Raw genomic sequence first — 22,924 nt, 5'->3', positions numbered from 1 at the left:
AATCAGAATGGGTTGTCTTGCTGGAAAAGCCATGACGATGGTTCTTCTCTATCAGTCATTGTGTTAAAAAATGATTGCATCCTAAGGGAAGCTGGTCCAGACAATAGCCTTTAACCCTTTAACTCACAGATCAAATTTGTAATTCTCCTTACTGTCAACCATACAATTCTTATAATGTTAGTTCGGAGAATTTAGTATTGTATCAACCAATTATCCCTAAATTGCTATTTTTCTTTACTCTCATCACTTATCTGGTTGATTTGGTAATGATGTTGTAATGAGAAGTTCTGTCTTGGTCACTCATGGGAGTTAAAATGTCAACAAAGAAATCTGTCGTTTCTCTTATTCAGTCACCGACGTATACTATGATTCAAGTTTGGACTTACAACTGAAATGCACCTCTTTTTCTCTGTCAGTTTCAGGGTTTTCCCTCACAAGAACTCACCGACTCGACCAGTTTAAACATAATTTTATTGCATTTGAGAGGTATAGAAATGTCTTAGCCTTTCTCGGTCCCCGTGAAAGTTACCCTTTTAAAGAGCTGCCTAGATTACAGTTTGTTTCAATCAGTATGCTTGTTTTTCGTGGTCATCGTTTGTAATCTGCGCCAGTCTTTTTCATCTCAAGCATTTCTTCTTTCGTTTTGATTCTTTTTTACCACTATTTGGTATTATTATTATTATTATTGATTATTTTTTATCCTGCAAAAGCATTTCCTTGGTGGAGCTTCGTGCATTATTTTTGAACATTTAGAGTGTTTACAATGTGAAATAAAAATTGTGCCAAGAACGGTTTGACTACGGTTTTACTTTGACCCACATTGCTGGCAAAATTATAAAACAAATAAACAAACCTGTTTTAAACGTTTTTCGTTTTGGATCTTTCATCACTCGTGGCTCACTGTCACCCAGAGCGCCAGTAACTACAATGGATACCTCTGCACTTGATCCGGCCCCGCGAACAAATCCCGTATGGACTTGAACCTCATAGCAATACGTATCTCGAGAATCGTTATCGGGCAGTGGAGTTACTCCGGTCTGTAAAAATAATATTTAATGATGTTAATAGGCTGAAGTTAAATCAACAGGTTAATATGGTTTAAGGGTTCCCACTTAAAATTAGAAAAGAGAAGCAGGATGTAGTAGTGTGTGGATCTGAAATGTGTGTTGTAGCCACCGTGAGGATGCACTCCAAGGCGACAAAGGTGTCTTTTGCACTTCTCTCAAACAAAACACGGATGAAGATGCGAGGTGTTAAGTTACAACCAAAACTAGTTTCTGCAACACTAAGGAACACACAAAATTGGTTTGATTGTTTAAATCAGACAGGTGTTAAACCCTTTAACTTTTTTAAGTGATTAACTTGTAATTTCTCCCTTATCCAGTAAAAAAGTCATAAGAATGCGAAACATTATCACATACAAGTTGTTGTCTTGATCTAACAGCAAATTTTTGAGACTAATTTACAGGAAAATGTGTAGCAGCTAGAGGGGAGAATTAACAATCTGACCTTAGGGGTCAAACGGTTGAGAGATGATGGTTAGTTCCTGATTACCTTGAGTGCGTCATTCTTGTCAGCTTTTCTTGCCGGAATAAGACACAACAAATAAAAACCAAGGATGACGCAGACTGCAACGAGGGCGTGTGGACTTTCTAAGAGCTGATCAGGACTTAAATTCTTGAAGTCAATCGTGTTTGGTGCAACAAAGAAGTTGCTCCCAAATGTTGTCAAGTGGTTGGTGAGACACTCCGTGTGTGTAACATTTGATTTCGGTCCCACCTACAAAACAAAAGAACGATGGTTAAGGCCGCAAAGAGGACAAGTCGCACACTTCGATCTTTTACGGTCAGGTTTGACAAATACTTTTCATTTTGAAGATGAATCCTAATTTTTTATATTTATCTATTATTACTTTTATCAACATTATTATAACTATTATTATAATCATAATTTATTTTAATGATCGTTAGTTTTTTGGCCACCGCGTTTCAAACCAAGTAACACCCTTGGAGTTTGAGCGAAAGTTCCGCAAATGATCTTTAGATTCAATAGGTTCCAATTTGTATTTTCTTTATTACGAAAGAGTAAAATAATCTTTCATCCTACTTCAATGCTTCTGGGAAGAATTACTGTCGATGAGCTCTATCTTGGAAACAATAGACCCTCAGTGAAGCAAGTGCAAAACCAGTCAATCCCGTTTTTTAATTCAGGGCATTTGCTGGTTTTTTGTTTCTTTGTATTTTTTTTTTCATTTCTGATTGGCTCGTTGTGACATTTTCCTTCATGCTACAGGCATAAATGAAATAGATCAAAGCCTGTGCATGCGTGCAAAACGTGAAACAACTCCTTGAAGGAATTATGGTTACTATTAATATTGATATTAGTTTTAATACCTTGACACCGTCTGTTCTCCAAATGTTAGTTTTTGGGTCATGATACAAACAGCTTGACGTGTACACCGAAAAGTTATATCCTATTCCGTCTCCAAGCTGGTCCTCGGTGAATGAACGGTTCTCTGGAAGCTTGTAACGCACCATAACAGAGTAGTTCCCCGCGGCCGTCCAGTTTAACACATCATTAGAGAGGAGGTATTCATAGGAAGAGGATGGAATTGTAGAGTTAAGCGAATCGGTGCGACCGGCCGAAAGTGTTACATTAAAGTCGAACTCCCCTTGGGAAGGATTTGGCTCGCCTCCCACTTTCACGTACATTTCCACTTCCACTGGAAGCTCTGGCTTGGTTTCAATGGTAACAGCGGACGAATTGTCAAGTATGACAAATTTGTGTAGCTTGAATTTAGACGTGTGAAGCTTATCATGTGTTGGATGTCTTTCGACCTCGGGCTGCTTTCGGGGCACCATGACACTGATTTCCTTTCCCGGCCCTAAAAGTTTGACACTGAATTCTTCGCGGCTTTTGTTCACTGACGTGTAGAAAGTAAAGCTTACAAGCTTGCTGTTGTTTATCTGTTTCGAAGCTTGGCCACCGGGATAGAGATTAATTTCAGACAACATTGCCTGAAATCACCACAAAACATTGAATCAGTGTGTTAATAACACCCAAAAAAATGCGCTAAGAAAGGCTTTGCTTTATCAAACAAACGTGCATATAACAATTACAGAAAGACCCAAGATATCATGTATGAACACATTACACATTTTTTGCTTTTGTTGTGATGGTTATAGTTAAATCTTTTCAAATTTGTTTCTGTCTTTGAATTAATTTTGAAAAGTGGGGCTAAAGCAAGTGCCTCAAATATCTGCAACTGTACTGCTGATTGGTCAGCTTGGAAGTGATTAGCTAGTAATACTTCCCCCCCGGACAGCCGAAGAGACAAGACCGCCCTTTAATAGTCTGATCTCCCACCTTTTTCTCAGTACATTTACAGAAATAAACTACTTTCATTTGTTCCTGTGTGGTAAATACTAAAAAAATTATTAACCTTAGTTTCGATAAAAGTGGTGGACATCTACCTCTATATCGATGAATTATTGTCAGATATAGTTAATTGTTTAACGGGAATATTACATACCACTTGATCAAGAGTTCCGTTGCCGAAAGCCGTCGAATTCTCCGGAAGTTTTACTTCCGCCCCCTGGCTGTTACCGATCGTGACTGGCTTCTTTCCTAAAGTTTCAATATCTTCCTTGGAAACTCCCAATGACAAAGACGGTGTGTCAATTGTTGTGGCTTCTTCACCCGGAACTTTGGATGCTGTGAGAGCTTGAGACAAAGTATCCAGAGTACCAAGAACTTTCTTCATCTGAGTATTATTTTTGTTCTCACCGGACGACTACAAAAAAATAAAAAACAACGCAGAATTTTAAAAAATGTCCTGCGCTGTGACATTCCTTCAATGAACTTTCCTTGAGGTAAATGTAACTCATGTAGGTTGAGGCGCTTAAATCAAAACAAGCGAACTCATTACCAAATATGAGCTTTTACCTCATTAATTTCTTTCAAATTACGTCAATAACTAAGCTTTTTTTTAAGATATACACTCCAGAGATCTCCATTGTAGTCTAGTTGTAGCCAAATCACAACAGAAAGCAAACACAATTGGGGTATCATGTCAATCAGAGCCATGAGACAAATTTAAGGGGGAGATTCTTAATCACTGATGACATGTAAAAGGATGGTCTTTTGAAATCTAGGACATTTTATGTATTAATTAAATAATCAGAGAATTTTCAAAATATTTCCATGACGATTTAACGCTTTAAAAGAACGTTAACAGACAGCAAAAGGTTCAGATCAATTGTTAAACGAGGTACGGCAAAAGCAACAACTTTCCGGGGCACTTTCGATACTCAGTGGACAAACTGCCATATATATTACTTGAAAATACCAACGGAAACTTTTTTCTGGGGCTGATATCATTACCTCTTCTGGCTTTTTCTGCTTTACATCCGCGGATTTAATGAGATTTACTGCTCCACCAAACACTGCCTTAGAGGCTCCTTGGATCTCTTCGCTGGACGCTCCTTCGTTATCCGTCGCTTGCTTTAAAATCGCCTTACTTGCATCGTCATAGAGGTTGGAGACCTTGTCCTGGTGACAATTAAGTAACAGATTACGAAGCGACAAAAACAAACGTTAAACCCTCGCACTTGTTAGGTACAGCCACATTTACACAGGGCTCTTATTTGCTAAGTAAGGAATTGTCAACTTACCACTATCTTCTCTGTATTCTGTTCAGGTTTATTTGTTACTGCCGTGAGAGTGCTGGCAAACTGAGCAACATCTGATAAGCTCGTTTCTTCGGATACTTTTGCCGAATCAACCACAGCTATAGCGAGTTTTTCTCTCAGCTGAGGAGGAAATAAAAACGTCATTGTCAAAACGCTATCCTCATCGATTATTCTTTAGGACGGAGGGTGCAGGGGCAAAAAATGACAAAACTTACACTCGCTCTATGCTACAGAAACCGGTCCAGTCCCGGCTTCTGTGAGAATTTGGCTTGTAAGACATAACCCAACTTCACCTGACATGTTTGATAACTGGTTAGTGCATTGTCTTAGTATTTCAACCCTTTGAGGGATAGAGGGTCATTCTTTTTCCTTCACTTTAAATTTTGAACTCATTCAGATTATCATCGCAATCGCATAACTGAAGCTCTGGGAAAAAGTGATTATTGTATTCTTAACGCCAAACGCCACTCAAATCCTTAAGAAAGTATTTTAATGTTTATTTACCTCCTCGCTTTTCTTTTTATCCTCTTCGCTCTGATCGTTCAGTACTTCAGCGACACTTAACACATACGATGCAGTTTCTCTTACGTTACCACCGCTCATTATCGATTCAAGCCGCTCGGTCGCCTTCTTTTGAAGAGCTACGACACTAATTTTTTTCTTTTCCACCTTTAGAATAACAAAAATTGAACAGAGTAAGAACTCCTTCTCATGCCATCATTGCTGAGTGGCTGAGGGTCTTTGAGAGTGGAATCAGGCATTACGCTACTACGTTCTTTTCAAAGAAAAGCACAACTAATTCACCTTATTTTGGGTCGAAGCAAAGAATTTAGTTTACATTTCGACTTACTGTCACATTTTTTGTAAATTCGACCACCGTTGCAGCTCCAAGATTGTCAGTAACTTTGGCGTAAAGAGATAAGTTGAATTCGTAATCTTGAAGACCACTGGGAAATGAGACGTTTTTGCGGAACTTTTCTAATCCGCCTCCTAAACTTTTTTTCTCTCCATCAGGCGATGTCGAGTAAAGGAATTCGTAAATTAACGGCTCGTCTTCATCTGTAAAGTCTTTACATTTCAAGGTAAATATGGGATCTAAAGGGTTCCCCTTAAGCGGTGAAGGTGCACAGCTTCCTTTCTTTGGACGTTCGTTCACAGTTATTTTAAGCGTACTGAGTCCTTCTTCTCCACCCTGAATTTTGCCATATAGTGTGATTTCGTAATCTTTGCCGCCTGCAAAACAAAAGGTATTTACCATCCCTCATCAAAGCAGGATACAAGCTTCTGCCAAAACTTTGTGGGTATTAGGTGCGTATTAAAACGGTGACTGTAGTTTTAGCCTTGAGAACGAAGATCTGAGCGTAAATTTCTGTCTTCTAGCAGCTATAAACTTCCTTTTAAATTAGTGAAGAGAATTTGGAGTGAAATCGAAACCGTTTGCAGTAATTATTCCTCTTCCGATTGTGATCGCATTATGCACTCTTTCTCAATTCATGTTTTCTGACGGTTTCTTCTCGTACGGTAGCATGCATCACTGAAATTTGTCCATAGCTCTTGCTCCATTGAGCAAATAAGTGTAATGAAGTAAGAGGTTATGAAACTCTTTTAAAATCATAGACTTCCCCTACCAGCTCCAGTCATGAAAAGAAAGCCGCTGTTATTAGCGTGCGCGCGCTCATCGCGCCTTATGTAAGGAGGCGCAATGGAGTACCTCGAAATAAAGCCAGATGCGCGAGCAATAGCGGTCGCAGCAGGGCGGAAAGAGATTGGATACCTACACCATGGGAATTTTCAGTTTTAAATACCGCAAATTTTTATACCAAGTTGGTATTTTTACTTTACACGTACTTCAATGAATGACATTAACCCACCTTTAAACGTTTTGGGTTTGATAACCAGACTTCTCGAAGTTATGGGCGTAGATGCGCTCTTTTCGAGGTCTGTTATGTTTTCCACTTCCCATCTGTAGAAAACCCTTTGACCACCCTTAGACGTTCCTTTCCCTTGTAAAGTTAGTTTGCTCGAAGGGTTTATTTTCTTTTCACATTGTTCGCATCTGAAATGCAATATCGATAAAATAAATTCAAAGCAAACTCGAGAAACCCCTTTTGTTTTCCTGCTCCCAAAAATATTAGAGTCAGCTGTGTATAGCCTGCAACGAAATTATTTTGAGGCAGAGATTGGAGAGGCCGCAAAAACGAAGATTTGAGTTTAAGTTTACAGTACTGGAGTGTGCATAGTGGATTAAAAGGCAAAGTTATATCCATAGTCAATTAAAGGTCTTTTCATTCTCTGAATAGTACATTTACCTTTTTTCAACGTACATAACAGAATACAACAAACTACTAAGTCGTTGACCTTCTGAACTAAAAATTGAAAAATTTATGTGCATTTTTATCCCAGTGATTCTTAAATTTGGCGTTCATGGACATATTTGATAGTCTCTTTGAGATACCAAAGACCACACCGCATTAGAAAAAAAACTACAAATGTTAATCGAACGACTCTTTAGGAATCAAACAATAGAGTTTATGTGCGCGGGCATAAATATGTTTTAGGCCGACTTGAAATAATTTTGAGAAGGGCCCAAAACATATATTTTTTTCACTCTATTACTGTTATTATCAGTTTTGGAGGGCATTGAGGAAATAAAAACTTAAAAAGTTACAACAAAACAGTCTGAAAAATGACGTGAGCGTGCACACTGTCTGGGATACATTTAAGCCCGACAGAACCTCTTTTTCGGCCCGCAAAATGTGCTCAATAGATGACAAACTGATGATAAGACATATTTTAACCGAGCATCGAAAAGCAATCCGAAATTGCTCAGGGCTAGCTTATTGTGCTCTGTGACTGGTGTAGAAAATGCGCACCACCTTAGCTTTCTTCCAGGCTAAAGAAAAACTACGACTTGGTTGCTCCGTGTCACAAACCATTCATTCTGCGTTTGACCGGCTTAAGTGCCGCTCCCGCTAAGAGCGGTCCTCTAGACTTCCCGTCCGAAAAAAGTTTTTTTTAAATTTTTTGCCCATGAAAAGGGTTTAGGACACATGTTTCAAAAATCGTTTAGTTGTTCTCCAATTCTCTTTTTTTGCGTCGCCACATGCCAAAAATGATTTTTGGCCAGACCACTCCTATGGACAGCGATCGAAAGTGTAAATTTCAAAGATTTTGTTCAGCGCACAGCGACTGCAACAATGTAGCTCACGGAATTCTATCTTGCAATAAGTTACAAGGTGTATTCAGTTAGTTCACAGAAAAAATGTGGAAACTTCAGCTGAAATATTTTTCTTACCAGCGTGATCAGAGGAGACCCTTCTCTTCGACCTTAATTTGCATATCAAAAAGTCACTACTTTGTACGAAAGAATTCTCAAAATGCAGGCGTTAATCGGGCTGAAAAAGCATATCAGTGCATAGTTTATACACCAATGAGGTCACAGATCGCCTCAAACCTGCGGGTATATCTCTAGCTTCCATCCACCAACTTCTTAAAAACAACACAAGTCAATGTGTTTGCTCAATTGCGCTCGTCAAAGATCACTTGCATAATTCTTAGAATTGACCAAGATCTCTTTTTGACCGTTCAAACTTTCAAGGATTCTAGGTTTTCACAGCAACTGAATGGAGATTAGATGCCAAGTTGTCCTAAAACGTTGCGTAAACGTGATCGGTCGTAACGCTTGCGCGCTTGTGTGACTTACAAAGCAGACAAAGGTGATTGGAAGGCGTCCTCTCGATAATTTACGTTGAAATATCAGGTCATGAACTACGCACAGTGTGGAGAAGATCAAAATTAAAGCATAAAATTTGGCACTCTGGTCATAACAGACATATCGCGTCGCTTAAAAGGACACAAAAACAAGTTGAAATAGGTTACAGTGTTTATATTAACAAAACAACACGCATACACTCTAAAATAATTCTTGCAGTTTCTCCCGAGATTTAGTATACGGAACCCGATGAACTAACCCTCCTTTCTGCAAATTTGTTTCCGTCATTAATGATGTTACGCTTTTATGGACCACAACGGTTTTGAGCAACAAACTCGACATTTCCCTGCGATCATCAAAATCAACTGGATAAACCTAGCTTGATATATTGCGTGACGTGTAGTGCAAACTTTTCTCTTTGTTATACGACCTGTTTCGCAGGTTCTACAAGTTGGAACCAAAATTAGTTCATGTAATGAATTAGAATCGAAAGTTATTCAAATGGTCTGGAGAATTTTACTTTTTAATGAGAATTTTATCGTTTAAATGTTTACTTGATTCATGGAAAGCAAAGATTGGAGTGGCTTTGGGTATTTCCGCCCTGATTTGGAAAAAAATAAAACGGTTAGTGGTATGTTCTTAACAGCAGAACACCTGAGAGGACACTGAAAATGTAGTAAAAGTATTTTTTAGCATCCAGAGCAAAAAGAAGAATGTGAGGCAGTGAAAGGAGACTGAGTTTCCAACGCCATTTGTCGTAAAAGCTGCCACCCGCCTGTTATTGAACTCACTAAAATTTACCTGGAAGGTATTACTTTCTTTTGTCGCGAAACTCGTGGATTTTAAAACTTTGAAACGACGTACGATGAATCCTGAAACTGGAGTTTGAGTTTGAGAAATAATAGCATTAAACATTCAAAAGTTTCTGAACAAGAACGAAGAAACTACTCCTACTACAAGTCGTTCGTAAAGCTTATGATAAGTAAAATGTTTCTATTCTGAACTATTGGAACTCTCAGCTTATTTTCAGATGCAAATCAACACTAATGTCAACGTCTTAACTAAATTGGAGACTATTACATCGAACTCAATTTTGTTTTCTAATTTTAACGATTATTAACTGTTGAGGGATCCGAAATAACACCTTAACAATTACGAAGACGTCTAGAGTCTGGTGATCTGCAGACAATGCAGAGCCACTCGCCCTCCGGGGCAGTCTTAAATCTCTCGAAGCTCATGTGTAACCATTCCTCGCACAACTTGCACTGTACCACGTCGTCCCAACACTCGAGCATTGAACAATGACAAAATAAATTAGTGTCACAAGTTTATCTCTTATTGAATCTAGCGGTGTTCGACTATCGGGGAAAAGATTCAAAAACGACCTCTCTCCAGACATTAAACTAAATTCTTGCCCATTTTCCCTTGGTAAAAAGAAACATCCGACGGGATGCCAGTTCTTATGCATCAACGATACGCATCTTTTGAATTAAAAACATACTTTAGTGCGCACTAGAACGTTAAGTATCATCCATTTTTACTAGAACGTTAAGGATGATGTTTTCACTCAGTTTTGTTGGGGGTCACCGCTGGGACACCGGCATTCCAGGAGAGAAATCAGGGTTTAAATACCCAAAGCCACCCCAATCTTTGCTTTCCATGAATCAAGTAAACCTTTTCAAAAGTTAATTTTCTCATTAAAATGTAATTCAGTCCATTTTAATGACTTTCGATTCTTATTCGTTACACTAACTAATTTTGGTTTCAATTTGTAGAACCCGCGTAACAGGCCATATGGCCAGGAGAAAAGTTTGCACTATCACTTCACGCAATATATCAAGCTGGGTTTGTCCAGTTGATTTTGATGATCGCAGGGAAACGTCGAGTTTGTCGCTCAAAACCGTTGTAATCCATAAGAGCGTAACATCATTAGTGATGGAAACAAATCTGGGGAAAGGAGGGCTAGTTCATCGGGCTCCGTATACTTAATCTTGGGAGAAACTGCAAGAGTTATTTCAGAGTGTATGCATATTGTTTTGTCAATATAAACACTGTAACCCATTTTAACTTGTTTTTGTGTCCTTTTAAGCAACGCGATATGTCTGTTATGACCAGAGTGCCAAATTTTATTCTTTAATTTTGATCTTCTCCACACTGTGCGTAGTTCATGACCTGATATTTCAACGTAAATTATCGAGAGGACGCCTTCCGATCACCTTTGTCTACTTTGTAAGTCACACAAGCGCGCAAGCGTTACGACCAATCACGTTTACGCAACGTTTTAGTTGCTGTGAAAACCTAGAATCCTCAACGTAGAAGATAAACGAACGAAGTTTGAACGGTCAAAAAGAGATCTTGGTCAATTCTAAGAATCATGCAAGTGATCTTTGACACGAGTGCAATTGAGCAAACACATTGATTTTTGTTGTTTTTAAGAAGTTGGTGGATGGAAGCTAGAGATATACCCGCGGGTTTGAGGCGATCCGTGACCTCATTGGTGTATAAACTATGTACTGATATGCTTTTTCAGCCCGATTAACGCCTGCATTTTGAGAATTCTTTCGTACAAAGTAGAGACTTTTTGATATGCAAATTAAGGTCGAAGAGAAGGGTCTCCTCTGATCACGCTGATAAGAAAAATATTTCATCTGAAGTTTCCATATTTTGTCTTTGAACTAACTGAATACACCTTGTAACTTGTAGCAAGATAGAATTCCGTGAGCTACATTGTTGCAGTCGCTGCGCGCTGGACAAAATCTTTGAAATTTACACTTTCGACCACTGTCCACAGGAGTGGTCTGGCCTATAATCATTTTTGGCATGTGGCGACGCAAAAAAAGAAAATTGGAGAACAACTAAACGACTTTTGAAACATGTGTCCCAAACCCTTTTCATGGGCAAAAATAAAAGAAAACTTTTTCCGACGAGAAGTCGAGAGGACCGCTCTTAGCGAGAGTGGCACTTAAATGGTGTGCAAAGTATCTAAAATGGTCGCAAAGTGAAATAAGTGAAAAATGCATGGCAATTTCACACCAATGTACACAAAATCAGAGATGATAATTCAGTATTGAATACTCACTCGATGGCTAAAGTTGGAGGGCTTCCCGGTTTGACGTTTATCGTCTGATCTCTGTACGAGACTCGTGTGTCTTTGGCGATGATGAATCTTATTATGTAGGTTGTGTTGGGTGTCATTTTTGTCGTGTTCAACACATCTTGCACTTTCATGAAGTTAAGTTGTCCAGGTCCGTATCCGTAACAGCCCCCTAATTGTGGCCTTATGGAGTCGTTTGCAGTAATGTTTTGTACAGGGGGGGTGGGAATAGGTGGTAAGTTGGTTAGATTTACAGGTAGTTTATAACTTCCGTTTTCAAATTCTTTTTTGCAAAACCATGCGAACGTGCAGTTGCACCTCTCAACATTCAATTTTTTTTCCGCCTCCGTGTCAGGATCATATGATTTTCCGGCGTCCAACGTCAAAGCATCTTCATTACCAACAGTCCTTTTTGTACCTCCATCGATGAAAGCTACGAGATCCGTTTTTGTGATGTTGATGTAAAATTTCTCCATCGTGTAAACGCCTGGTTCTGCCAACATGTTGATGCTAAATTGTAGTTCGTATAAGCCGTAGTCTAGTGTCCTTGGTGGGATTAGTAAGTTTGGTCTGTCCAAACGAATGCTCCCGAATAGGTTTGGAGTCGGGCTAACGGAGTCGTCTAATCGAGACATATTCCAATAGTACCGGGTCGAGTAGTTGTAACATTTGAGGGTATTTACTGTTTTTATTTCAATCTTCTCTGACTTTTTGAACTTTGTACTTTTTTCTTTCCTTTTTCCAATTCCCGGAGCTGTGATAATTGGAAAGATGCATTCCCCTTTCACAATGGCGGCTTTGGTTTCCTCGCTTTCAATTTTGACACAAGATACGCTATTATCGCCCTTAAAACTGACCAAGTAAGGTTTTGCTTCTTTATAAGTGTGGGAAAAATTTTTAGATCCTTCAAACGTTTTACCACCATCACATTTTTTTCTGCCTTTACCACTTCTGTATGATAATAAATGTGTTTCATCTTTCAGGTCGATTGTGAAACAAGAGTCGTTTCCTACCTGGTCCATGCTCAGACTAAAATTAATGGACGTATTCATTTTTGCCGGTCCATCATTTCTTAGTTTTACCCCACGTATACTCTCGTGAACAATGATAGTTTCGTTCACAGTCTTGCTACTGACATTGTTTTTGGCTGTGAGGCAAATTGTGTGGTTGCCCGTGGAAGAAAACTTCCGAATACAGTTCATTCCTTTGCATACGTCATTGTCTCTCGAAAAATTCCAGCTGTAAGTTACATTAGTACCATTTGTGATAGAGGAGTTAAAGAATACGTCGTATTCCTTGGGAAACACTCCTTTTGTAGGCCTGAAATTGTCCCCGGGGCACTCATCGATAAAATTCGTCAAATGAGAAAAAATCTGGAGTCCATGGATCTTATCTTGAATTATAATTTCGACGTAAGCATTACCACAACTTATCTCGTTGCATACTTTCACCGTGGCAGTATACACACCTTGTTTAGGATACGAATGATTTGTCTCCTTCTTATCTTGTAAGAAAAAGCTTCCAGTTTCATTATCTCCGAAGTCGTATGTCACGTTAAATGGTCCAGAAGCGTTGTAGCCAGGGAAGTGGAATGAAAGCGCTACTTCCCCTGGGTCGGACGGCTGAGGTGAATTGGACGTGAGCAGCACTGCGTCGATTGGATATTGGACGATAACTTCGCATCTATCCGTACCATTTTTCTGATTTCTGTTGTATAGCGTCACAGTGATATTATATGCTCCTTCTGTAGAGTACGTGTGGTTCTCTGTCGTTCCGTTTGTGGGGAATTCCCGTGGATGATGCTTGCTTTTCGGTTTACCTTCTCCAAAGTCGAAGACCACGTTCACGTTTGTGCCGTTGGATATGTCAGCAGTTACCGTGACGGAGTCATTTACCGCAATGTACAAATCTCTTATCCCCCTGCATCTGCCACCCTCAAAAATTTGTAGAGAACCTCGTTCTACCGCAAACTTCAAGTGTTTTACAGGGGTCTCGACATAAATTGTGGTGTTTATCCAACGGCTATCCACATGATTTGTTACCGTTATATTTACGAGATATTCCCCTGGAGCGGAGTAATTATGAAGGCTAATGGCGACAAATATGTCTCCAACTGTAATGTTCTTTTCAAACAGTTTTGACTCGCCATCACCATAGTCGACTAGAATAGAGATTTCACTTCCTTGATTCAACTTCCAGTGCACTCGTGCCTCTTCCATTACTCCTACCTCACGTCTAAAACTCCTAAATTCCAGGCCTTTGATAACGTCTTGAACGATGAGTTCTGCACAGCGCACCACGACCGAGCTAATGTCGTTGGAAGCTATTAAAGAAACTTTGTATCTCCCTGCCTTTCTATACACATGTGGAATGACTTTATCAGAGGTATTAATGGTGGTTCCGTCCATCGCAAGTAGGGTATATCTGGCCCATTCTTCTCCTTGGTGGGGCAAAATGGTGAAATTGAACGTCTGATTGGTCCTCAAAAAGCCAGGGTGCGTCATTTGTACTCCGTAGACGGAACGTTGCACGCTCAGGTTCCCACTGATTTTCAGACTGTTCACTTTGTTTGTGGCGGTGATTGACACCAGGTACAAGCCAGGAATCGTCAAATTCGTTTTATAAATGGCGAAAAATATTGCCCCAGGTACTTTGGGGTTGGAGAGATTTGTTGCACGGTTGTCGCCTGTGGATGTGATAGTGATATTGAAGTCTACGTGCGAACCGTTACGCAACAGCCAGCCAATATTAGCAGTAGTTCCGTTTTCAATAGGAAGCAATGCAGTTTCCCTAAATTCCATGCCGGCGATTCTTTCTTGAATAACAGCTGTGCACCAGATGGACATCAAGCTTACTTTATTTATTGCCATAACATTAAGAGTCACTGTTCCAGTTTTGTTCCTGTAAACGTGCGTTACCCACGGACTTGATGTTGTGGCATTTTCACCATCGCCGAATTCCCAGACATACGTCACATTAGTACCGTAAACTATTTCCGCTGTAACATTGACAGTTTCTCCGTAGGGGAAAGCATCGGGTAGTTTTAATTGGAAGTCTGTTATGGCTTCTTGAAGAATAACCTCTCTTGTGAAGCTCTCTGTTCCGCGAGAGTTGCCTACTGAAAAGGAAACAGCCTCATGTCCAGCCATAAGGAATTGGTGTTCAAATTTAGTCTCAGACACAGCGGAGTACAGAATGGCTATCGAGGGAGCATAATGTAGTTCAGTCGGACTGTCTTCTGTTGAAGGAAGGCGGTTACTTCGCAGTGTCGTGGTAGCGTTGATCTCTGAAATATTATACAGGAAGGAGAAACTTTTCGAGCTAGTTTTCAATGCCGCTGCTGGCCCCGTAGAGGGGAAACGTACCCCAATGACGTCACCTTCTTCGACTTGAAGTCGCTGATTTGTACTCTCGATGAGGAAAAGTTTATGTCCGCTTGTTAAGTAGACCATGTAACTTGAGACGTGCTCGTAGTCGAAGTTGACATTAGCACCATTCAGTGTGTTGTTTTCACTACACGACTCAGTGGCACACTGTCTCTGTTTAAAGCTGAACACGTTTTCACCGTGGCAAGTATCGGTCTTACCCACTGGACACGAGGTTTTGTTCGCAGTCCTGGTGACACAAACTCTTTTTGCTTGACAATAAAGTTGTTTTTGGTCGTTACATGTCGGGCGATAAATCTATGACGAAATTTGAATAGCAGCACAAATTACAGCAAATAAAAAACAATAAAGCCTTTGACTCTCATGAATGACCGAGACAGAATTTCTCCTTACAATATCAATACAATATCAAGTAGACAAGTGATGAGAATAAAGAAAAATATCAATATGGGGATAATTAGTTGATCCAATACAAGATTCTCTGAACTAACATCATAGGAATTGTATGGTTTACGGTGAGGAGAATTTTTTTGGGAGTTAAAGGGTTAATGATGACCACCACGGTGGTCACCTCGTGACCTTATGGTCGAACGCATGACACTCTGCTTTATCTCCAATCTCTTGTATGTTCTTCTTGCAACTGAAAAAAGGAGATGATTCACTGTTTTTATAGAGAAAAAAAACCTACGTTGTACCATTTAAATTTTCTTATCCTCGATGTTAAAGTACCTTTAAGTCGAGAAAGCCTCCTTGTTTGACGTCCATTTCTAAACCCACAACTTCACCTTTATTTGTAACGTCCATTCCAGCCAACAGGTATAACCCGTCGGCAGTAACCTGGGATTCTGAGTCTGACTCTAGGATGCCCAGTGTAAGGATTTCAGCATCTATATGTGAAAAATCCGGAAGTACGAGGTTTTTTTAAATGTATATTACTGGCTGACGGACTGACTGACTCACATGGACTGGCACATTAACTTATTAACCATAAACTGACTGAATCACTAAGAGAAGGAAGGAACAAAAGAAATATAGATTCACAGACCAATCGTCTGGTCGTCAAAGTCGACTTATCGGCCGACAACGATTTGAAACCGGATATTTACCGAAGAACTGACTGACTGACGAAGTAAAAGTCATGCGTTCGCATGGATGGACGGACAGACGGAAGAATGGGGATTGGAATCGACTTATCGATAGTATAAATTCAATTTTAAAAGAACTCTAAGTGGTCTATCGCCACGTTAACAATTCTTACCAGGAACTACTGTATTCCGGTCAACCCCATCTTCAAACTGTATCGTGGTTTCTACGTTGGCACCCTGGTTAAATTTCAAGGAACAACTAAACGTCATGTTTACAGAACCCACAGATGGACAGAAAAAGTTTACTCCTGAGACGTTTGAGGTTGCGGACACAGTAGTGGAAGACTCTACCACTGTGAGATGTCCGGTATCACTATGTTTAGCTATCGCTTTTCCTCGAATGGTGTAGTTTCCTGACTCAATCAGTGCCAGTGTGGCCACAGAATCTTTGGTGTAATACTCTGTTCCATCTCCTACGTTGATAACATAATGATCGACGATTTGATCCTCTGGTAACTTAGGTGTCATTGTCAAGTTGAAACCTGTAAGCGTCGTAATCGGGAGATCCAATGTTAAAGTCAATCTGAGAGGCCGCGCCTGGACCGTCTTGTACACAGATATGTAAGTTTCCCCACCGCACTTGAGATTTCCAGCTCCAAAGCAGGACGAAAGGCACATGTCTGGAGAGTGTTCTGTTATTTTTGAGGTAGAGTTGGCACAAAGGCATAAATTGCCATTCTTTAGGGCCGCGTAAGTGAAGTCCGAAGCGCCGCATGAGTGCATACAGAGGCCAGGTGTCATTCTATTAGGTTTATAACCACCAGGATTGAAAATAAAATTCGGCGACACCGCATTGTCCTCGTAGCATCCCAGGTGATGACGGACAACTGTTATGAGGTGATAGCATAAACATTTTCTCAATAATTAAAACACACTATGTGTTATTTATCTCCTCAAATCACTGAATACTGAGGGAAGCGAGTTAAAGAAACCTATTGGTAATCACAAACTTATAAGCTCTGAAATAGGCAGTTGTGCTTACAAAATTTCTGCTAACCTTTTGTTATATCCGTTTCATTGCTGTGAAGCCTTAATATGCTCCAGTTATAATCAGTTTATAAAAACCATCAGGTTTGCTTGACATGTGAAACTATAGGCACAATTTACCCCCTTGACCACTTACCTTGTTCGCAGATGTATTTTCCTGGAGCAGAACAATTAGACTTTAGCCAGGTTCCTTGTACTTCCATCACAACACAACTTCCCGAAGACCCATTTTTCCATTCTTTGAAGGACACTCCCGAGCCATCTTTCCAATAGAAGGCATTATCTGTCTGTTCGATTCTGATCCACGCTTGGCTGCCAGTTTCGTTTTTAACAAAGGTATTTTCCTCTTCAGAAGAAATCTTCACCAAATCAGCTCCTTGGGAAAGACACGAATTTCGTGCTGAATGAAATGTGAGGCTCTTCGACATGACCTTGTAGCAGGAGCCGTCAAAATACAACCAACCTGTGGCGCAGCTAGCGGGATCTGTAATTGAAATCAGAATCGAAATTTTAAGGTAACGTTTAGAATTGAAATTTTAAGGGACTTTTACACACCCATTAAATCGTAAGTGCGTTTATTATCTCCCCGCGGTGAGTACTGATATCCTTTATGGACTCTAGTTAATATTTTGCGCGCGTCTGAGCACCCACTTACAGGCATGCACGCGCACAATGTCAGAGCGAGCACTACCAAGGACACAGCAATCAAATCTCGTTAAGAGTGACACAAGGCTAAATTTTTCGACCTCTCAGTGATCCACGATGAGAAAACACTGCCTCACAATTTAAAATTACATAATTCCTCGAAGCCTTCATTTCATTGGGCAACGTTCGGTGACCTAAAAACGTTCGGTTATCGAAAAAGCTGTTAATTGATTTGCATCGTATGCAGTACTTTTCATCCTCACCGTTACAAACATGTAAATTCGACATTTTCTTTTCTGTGATTTCCTCTTCCCACACCGCAACATCTCTTATCACTGCCTTGGCATACGCGTCACCCTTGTCGCCCGTGCGACCGATCGTGAGTAACGCGAGATGATTTGCTAGTGGCGTGACCGTGACGATCTTTCCAATTGGGTCATGCAACACACTGGCGGAATCGTTATAGACAATAGCCGTCAAACCATTCTGCTGGCTCCAACTCATTGCAAATGTTTGCCAATTGTTTTTCTCAAATGATATCTGAACCTTCCAGTTCTTCTGTCCGTCACGGAGACTGAAATGCATGACAGAGTCCACATAGTAAATGGCAAAACCACTTGAACTTTTCCCGCCAGAGGATAAGATATATCCGGTACCATCCCCTGAGATACTTGCTTTGAAGCTCACAGAAATTCCGTTCGGACACTGCGAAGGGCTGTGAACACAGCTTTCCTTGCCACTTTTTTTAAAACTGAAATCCACCCAGTTTGAGCCTGTGAGAGAGAGTGCAAGCGGTGTGAAGCTCTGATTAGAAGGTCCTACTTGTAAGGACCATGGACCGCGTATCTTTCCTATCAGGGATCCATCACCGTTTATATCTTTTTGGTAGATTGTGGACTTGTCGAGTGGCCAGTAGTGAGAAGCATCTTTGTAGCAATGATCTGAAAATGTCAAGGATTGGAAGTATATAAGTCAAGACTCCAAAATCACAGTTGGAAATTAGGGGAAATCTTGACTTATCTAGAAACCTATTTCCTTCAACTTGCATGATCTGATTGATTTTCCCCTCTAGCTGCTATACATTTTCTTTTTAATAAGTTACGAGAATTTTTTATTAGATAAATATGACAAAACTACACCCATTAAGTTAAAGTATTCTCAAAATTTATATATAATATAAAAAGCAGTCACACGTCATTCAGTTCTGGGAGTTAAGGTTTAAACTAGGTAGCTAGTTACTTACCAACGCGTGCACAAATTTGAAACTTGGCTGATGAACTTGTCGCGGAGAAGAAAGCATATTTGACTTTAACCGGCTGTGCCTCTCTCCAAAACAGGTAAACCTAGAAAGGCAAACAGGAAGAAACAAAGGAATAAAAACCTGATCTCACCGAGAAATGCAAAACCATGGAGGTCTCACGCTAATTAATTCATACGGTTATCTGTTTATTATTAACTCCTAGTTCATCTCCTTCGAGGCGTTTTTCAAACGGCCGACTGGTTGGCCATCAAGTGATCATTAAAATTTATTTGAATAAAATTTGGTTCTCTAACAGGTTATTTACTCATTTCCATTGATCAATTACATCATTTGCACAATAATGCCTTAATAAACATGACGTTTTTCAGATCATAATAACATGTTTGTGTTTCAGAACAAATATAGAACTTACAGATATAAGTTAGATAGCAACAAAAACTTAAAAATTTTGTATGGAGAACGTGCGACATGCACAAAAAATGATTATATTCAAAACAATTGAAGTCCTTTTCATTTCCTTCAAGAGTTTGTTGCTACTTTAACAGTTTTTAATTCTTTTTGGTGTTTTCCAAATTGATTTGCATTGATACGAATGCGACACAAGCAGAAAATCTAGCCGCTAAGATAAACCTGGCCTGATGCTTTGATTGTACTTAAAATCCTTAAATATGAAATAAAAATAAACCATCAAATGAAAGACATAACAAAAAGGGTTACAGTACCTTTTCTCCAGAGCCAAATATCAATCTGTCTTTCGTTGCATCGATCCAAAACAACCGCATCTCGTTTTCTTTCAGCAAAGAGCCAGTGGTGTTGAATTCCGTCAGAGTTTTACTCTGGTTACTTTGCCTTTTCAAGACCACTTTCCCGTTTGAACCAATCAAAATGCTATACCCTGAGCTTTGTTCACGCGAGTCACTCGTGAGAAGCACTGAGACGTCGTCCTTAGCATCAATCATGAGAGGAAACTGGGTTCGCTGTAAGCGATAGCGGTTGGACTGACCACCACCTGTAAGCTGGGTAAGGTCACATATGGTTTCTGAAAAACACCAATCCAGTTCCATTATTCAAAATGAGAGAATCGACTAGATGATCCTCCGTTTCATAAGATGATCTGATTCAACTTATTTCTTATTCTGGATCTTACTTGTTACTTTTTATTCCGCGATTACTCTCATTAATCTTTCCTTATAACTTACTTTGTTTGCACAAGTCGTTGTTCAACTCAATTTCTTGTATGCCAACCCCACCGCTGCTTCCAAGCACCTTTTTCACGGTAAATTTTACCCAGCTTGTTCTACGAGCCAAGAAGGTAAACTCCTCAAAATTAGACGTGTTCCCCGCCAGTGTAATCTGCAAAGCAAAATGGGAACAAGTCATATCATGAATTTTGGTTTAATGGCACATTCATTTAGTACTTTAAACGCGATTTCAAGAATTTTTGCTTATTTCCCTTCTCTCCTTATCCGCTTCCACCTTCACTTTACCCTCCCAACTCTACCCTCATTCTACCCCCAACTCTACCACCAACTCTATCCCACTCTACCTCCACTCTACCCTCACTATACCCCCACTCTACCCCTAATCTTCCCTTTAACTCTAACCCTCACTCTACCCCCTACTCTGCCATCCATCTTGCTCCCTCCACCCCCCACCCCCACTCTTTATCCCACTCTACCCTCCACTTTGCTCCCACTCCAACTCACACACTCTACTCCTCACTCTACCCCCACTCTACCCTCCACTTTGTTCCCCCTCCACCCCCCACATTCTACCCCCCTCACTCTACCCACCGCTTTGCTCCCCCTCCACACCCCATTCACACTCTACCTCTCACTCTACCCTCCACCTTAATTCCCCTCCACCTTAATTCCCCTCCACCCCCCATACTTTACCCCCTTTGTCTCATCAGACATGCACTTTTGTAAATCTTGAAGAAAGTATTATTTTTTTCAGGTCAAATCACCCGCCACTTTCCAAAGTAGGAAGAAAATAAAACGAATTTCACAAATTTAGCCCCAATTGATCGAAGGAAATCGATTACGCACCGTTTCCATCGAACAGTCACTAAACTCCAACAACATATCTCGGATTTGTTGACCAGAGCTAGTTTTTTGCATGATCCGTAACTTATCAACGACGAAGGTTGTGTGAAACCCAATTTGTATGAACGAATTGACGGCCTCATTTGACGCTGATTCCCAGCCGACAGTTGTATTCCCATCAAGAACGTTTTCGCAGCCGTTCGAGTTGCCGCTGTTCGAGGACTGATTTAAACAGCTTCCTCCATACTTCTGTGACGCCACGTTAAATGGGTTACAGGTTGTAGAATCTTGAAATGAAAGGAGAGAAGATCGATGATTAAAAATATTTTGCAGAGAAGACAAGACTATTGGTAATAAGAGGGGTTTTAACCCATTGACCTCAAGAGTGACAAGCATTTAATTTCTCCTTACAATCTCACTCCTGAATTGCACACTAAGGTCACGAGAATAAAGGAATTAATCACCAACAAAAGAAGCTCTCGATCTCAAAGCAAATTCTCTTTCTCAGCACCTTAGTAAATGTATGGAGGTCGGTATGGGTTGCAATGGGTTAATATTTGGAGCTCTGGACTCCGCACGTTTCTCTCATAATGCCTGTCTCCGCCTAGGAGAGTAAATGGGTACCAATGGAAAAACTTAGGGACTAGACAAATTATCAAGAGGATATCAAAACTTTGCCAACATCCCAGCTAGGGGGCAGTAATATTACTAGAAGCTTCATGCTGCTCAAAAGGGAATGTTTAAGCTCGCAAGAAGATACTTAGCATCGCTACATACAGAAAAGAGAGCTGAAGGTGATCGAATTTAGCAAAAAAAATCAAAAATTATTCTACACGTTTATGAAACATTTTTGTAACGCACTTGATTTCGTTTCGACCGTTAGCCATTCGTCAGCGTTAGCCTATATTCACTCTCACGAAGGGCGTCAGCTTAGAAACATCAGCTTTGCGATGGCCAACTACATTGGAGTACAATACCTTCTTGTGCTCCAACACCGACTCAGCACCACAGTTTCTTTAGAAACTAACCCCTGAATACACAGAAAACTACGCCTTTTTTTACCTGTTAGATACTCATTTACCTTGTGATACATATGCGCAGTTGATTGGAATGCTTGATGATATTTCAGTCGGCCCTGAGCCACTTCCTTTATAAGTTTCTTCTGTCCAAGACACTTTTTTTTTTCCTTTGTATCCGATGACTGCGTGAGAATTGTGCGCTTGAACACTGCCAGCATTTTTTGCACCCACGTCATTCATTTCACTCGGCGGAAGCGTGGTGTTATCCACGGCAGAGAGCTGTATTGCCATCAGCACAACAACATCCTGAGGTAAGCCCCTCAGGAACTCACCCATCCTGTCGCACTCATCCTGCTTCGCTGTGCAGTCGAATGCAGATGATGTAAGGAAACGACCTGCATGGAAGAACGGAAAAAACATATCAGAACCGAGCCCCTTGGACACTAATAGACAACCCTCCTAGTTGTTAGTTCTGCGTTACTGCCAACTTAATTACGCAGCCACATGTCGTGACCATTCCATTCCCCGAAAAGGAACCTCACCACAAACGAATGAAATAAATCATGTTCTAAACTGTAGGTGAACTACGATTGAGGAAATTGGAGAAAAAAAGCTTCAAAGAATGTTTTCTATGGCGCTATTTTCTCTTACGACATAGCTTGGAATAAATACCTGAGAGTAAATCAAAGACTGCGACATTATATCCTTTGGTTTGTGGTGCATAGTTTTTGTTGTTGACCAAAATATAAGCCAACTTCTCGTTGCCCGCATCATTTGTCCCTACAGATTTCACGGTGACATTGAAAACGCTGACCACATCTATAGGAAGGAAATACAAAAGAAATCGATTGATAACTAAATGCCGAATTCATGGAGGGGAGAAGTTATGTCCGGTTTCAATAAACAACATTCCGTACGAGAGTCTTGTTCAGCGGGCGT

The 22,924-nt window shown here is 40.3% G+C and overlaps 2 protein-coding genes across 2 annotated transcripts in view; both read right to left on the bottom strand.

Moving 5' to 3' along the window:
* Window positions 1-22,924, bottom strand: part of LOC149039319 (uncharacterized) — a 167,393-nt gene that overhangs the window by 13,910 nt on the left and 130,559 nt on the right. The window lies entirely within an intron of this gene.
* The window catches only part of LOC113664582 (polycystin-1), a 33,195-nt gene that overhangs the window by 6,560 nt on the left and 3,711 nt on the right, over window positions 1-22,924 (bottom strand). Inside the window, exons 3-22 of the mRNA XM_027180208.2 lie at window positions 22,658-22,804; window positions 22,048-22,380; window positions 20,970-21,253; window positions 20,121-20,274; window positions 19,644-19,960; window positions 18,904-19,003; window positions 17,924-18,601; window positions 17,152-17,499; window positions 16,142-16,855; window positions 15,613-15,770; window positions 11,483-15,180; window positions 6,563-6,747; window positions 5,542-5,924; window positions 5,196-5,360; window positions 4,674-4,811; window positions 4,384-4,551; window positions 3,533-3,793; window positions 2,394-3,017; window positions 1,555-1,779; window positions 854-1,037 (exon numbers count right to left, since the gene is read on the bottom strand). Of these exons, the coding sequence (XP_027036009.2) occupies window positions 854-1,037; window positions 1,555-1,779; window positions 2,394-3,017; window positions 3,533-3,793; window positions 4,384-4,551; window positions 4,674-4,811; window positions 5,196-5,360; window positions 5,542-5,924; window positions 6,563-6,747; window positions 11,483-15,180; window positions 15,613-15,770; window positions 16,142-16,855; window positions 17,152-17,499; window positions 17,924-18,601; window positions 18,904-19,003; window positions 19,644-19,960; window positions 20,121-20,274; window positions 20,970-21,253; window positions 22,048-22,380; window positions 22,658-22,804 (9,264 nt within the window). The remainder of the gene's footprint in view (window positions 1-853; window positions 1,038-1,554; window positions 1,780-2,393; window positions 3,018-3,532; window positions 3,794-4,383; window positions 4,552-4,673; window positions 4,812-5,195; window positions 5,361-5,541; window positions 5,925-6,562; window positions 6,748-11,482; window positions 15,181-15,612; window positions 15,771-16,141; window positions 16,856-17,151; window positions 17,500-17,923; window positions 18,602-18,903; window positions 19,004-19,643; window positions 19,961-20,120; window positions 20,275-20,969; window positions 21,254-22,047; window positions 22,381-22,657; window positions 22,805-22,924) is intronic.

The sequence above is a fragment of the Pocillopora damicornis genome, chromosome 10 (assembly GCF_964200805.1).
Source record: "Pocillopora damicornis chromosome 10, jaPocDami1.2, whole genome shotgun sequence".
NCBI classification, from domain to species: Eukaryota; Metazoa; Cnidaria; class Anthozoa; order Scleractinia; family Pocilloporidae; genus Pocillopora; species Pocillopora damicornis.
Note: the sequence above shows the minus strand (reverse complement) of the source record. Positions and strands in the feature narration are given on the sequence as shown.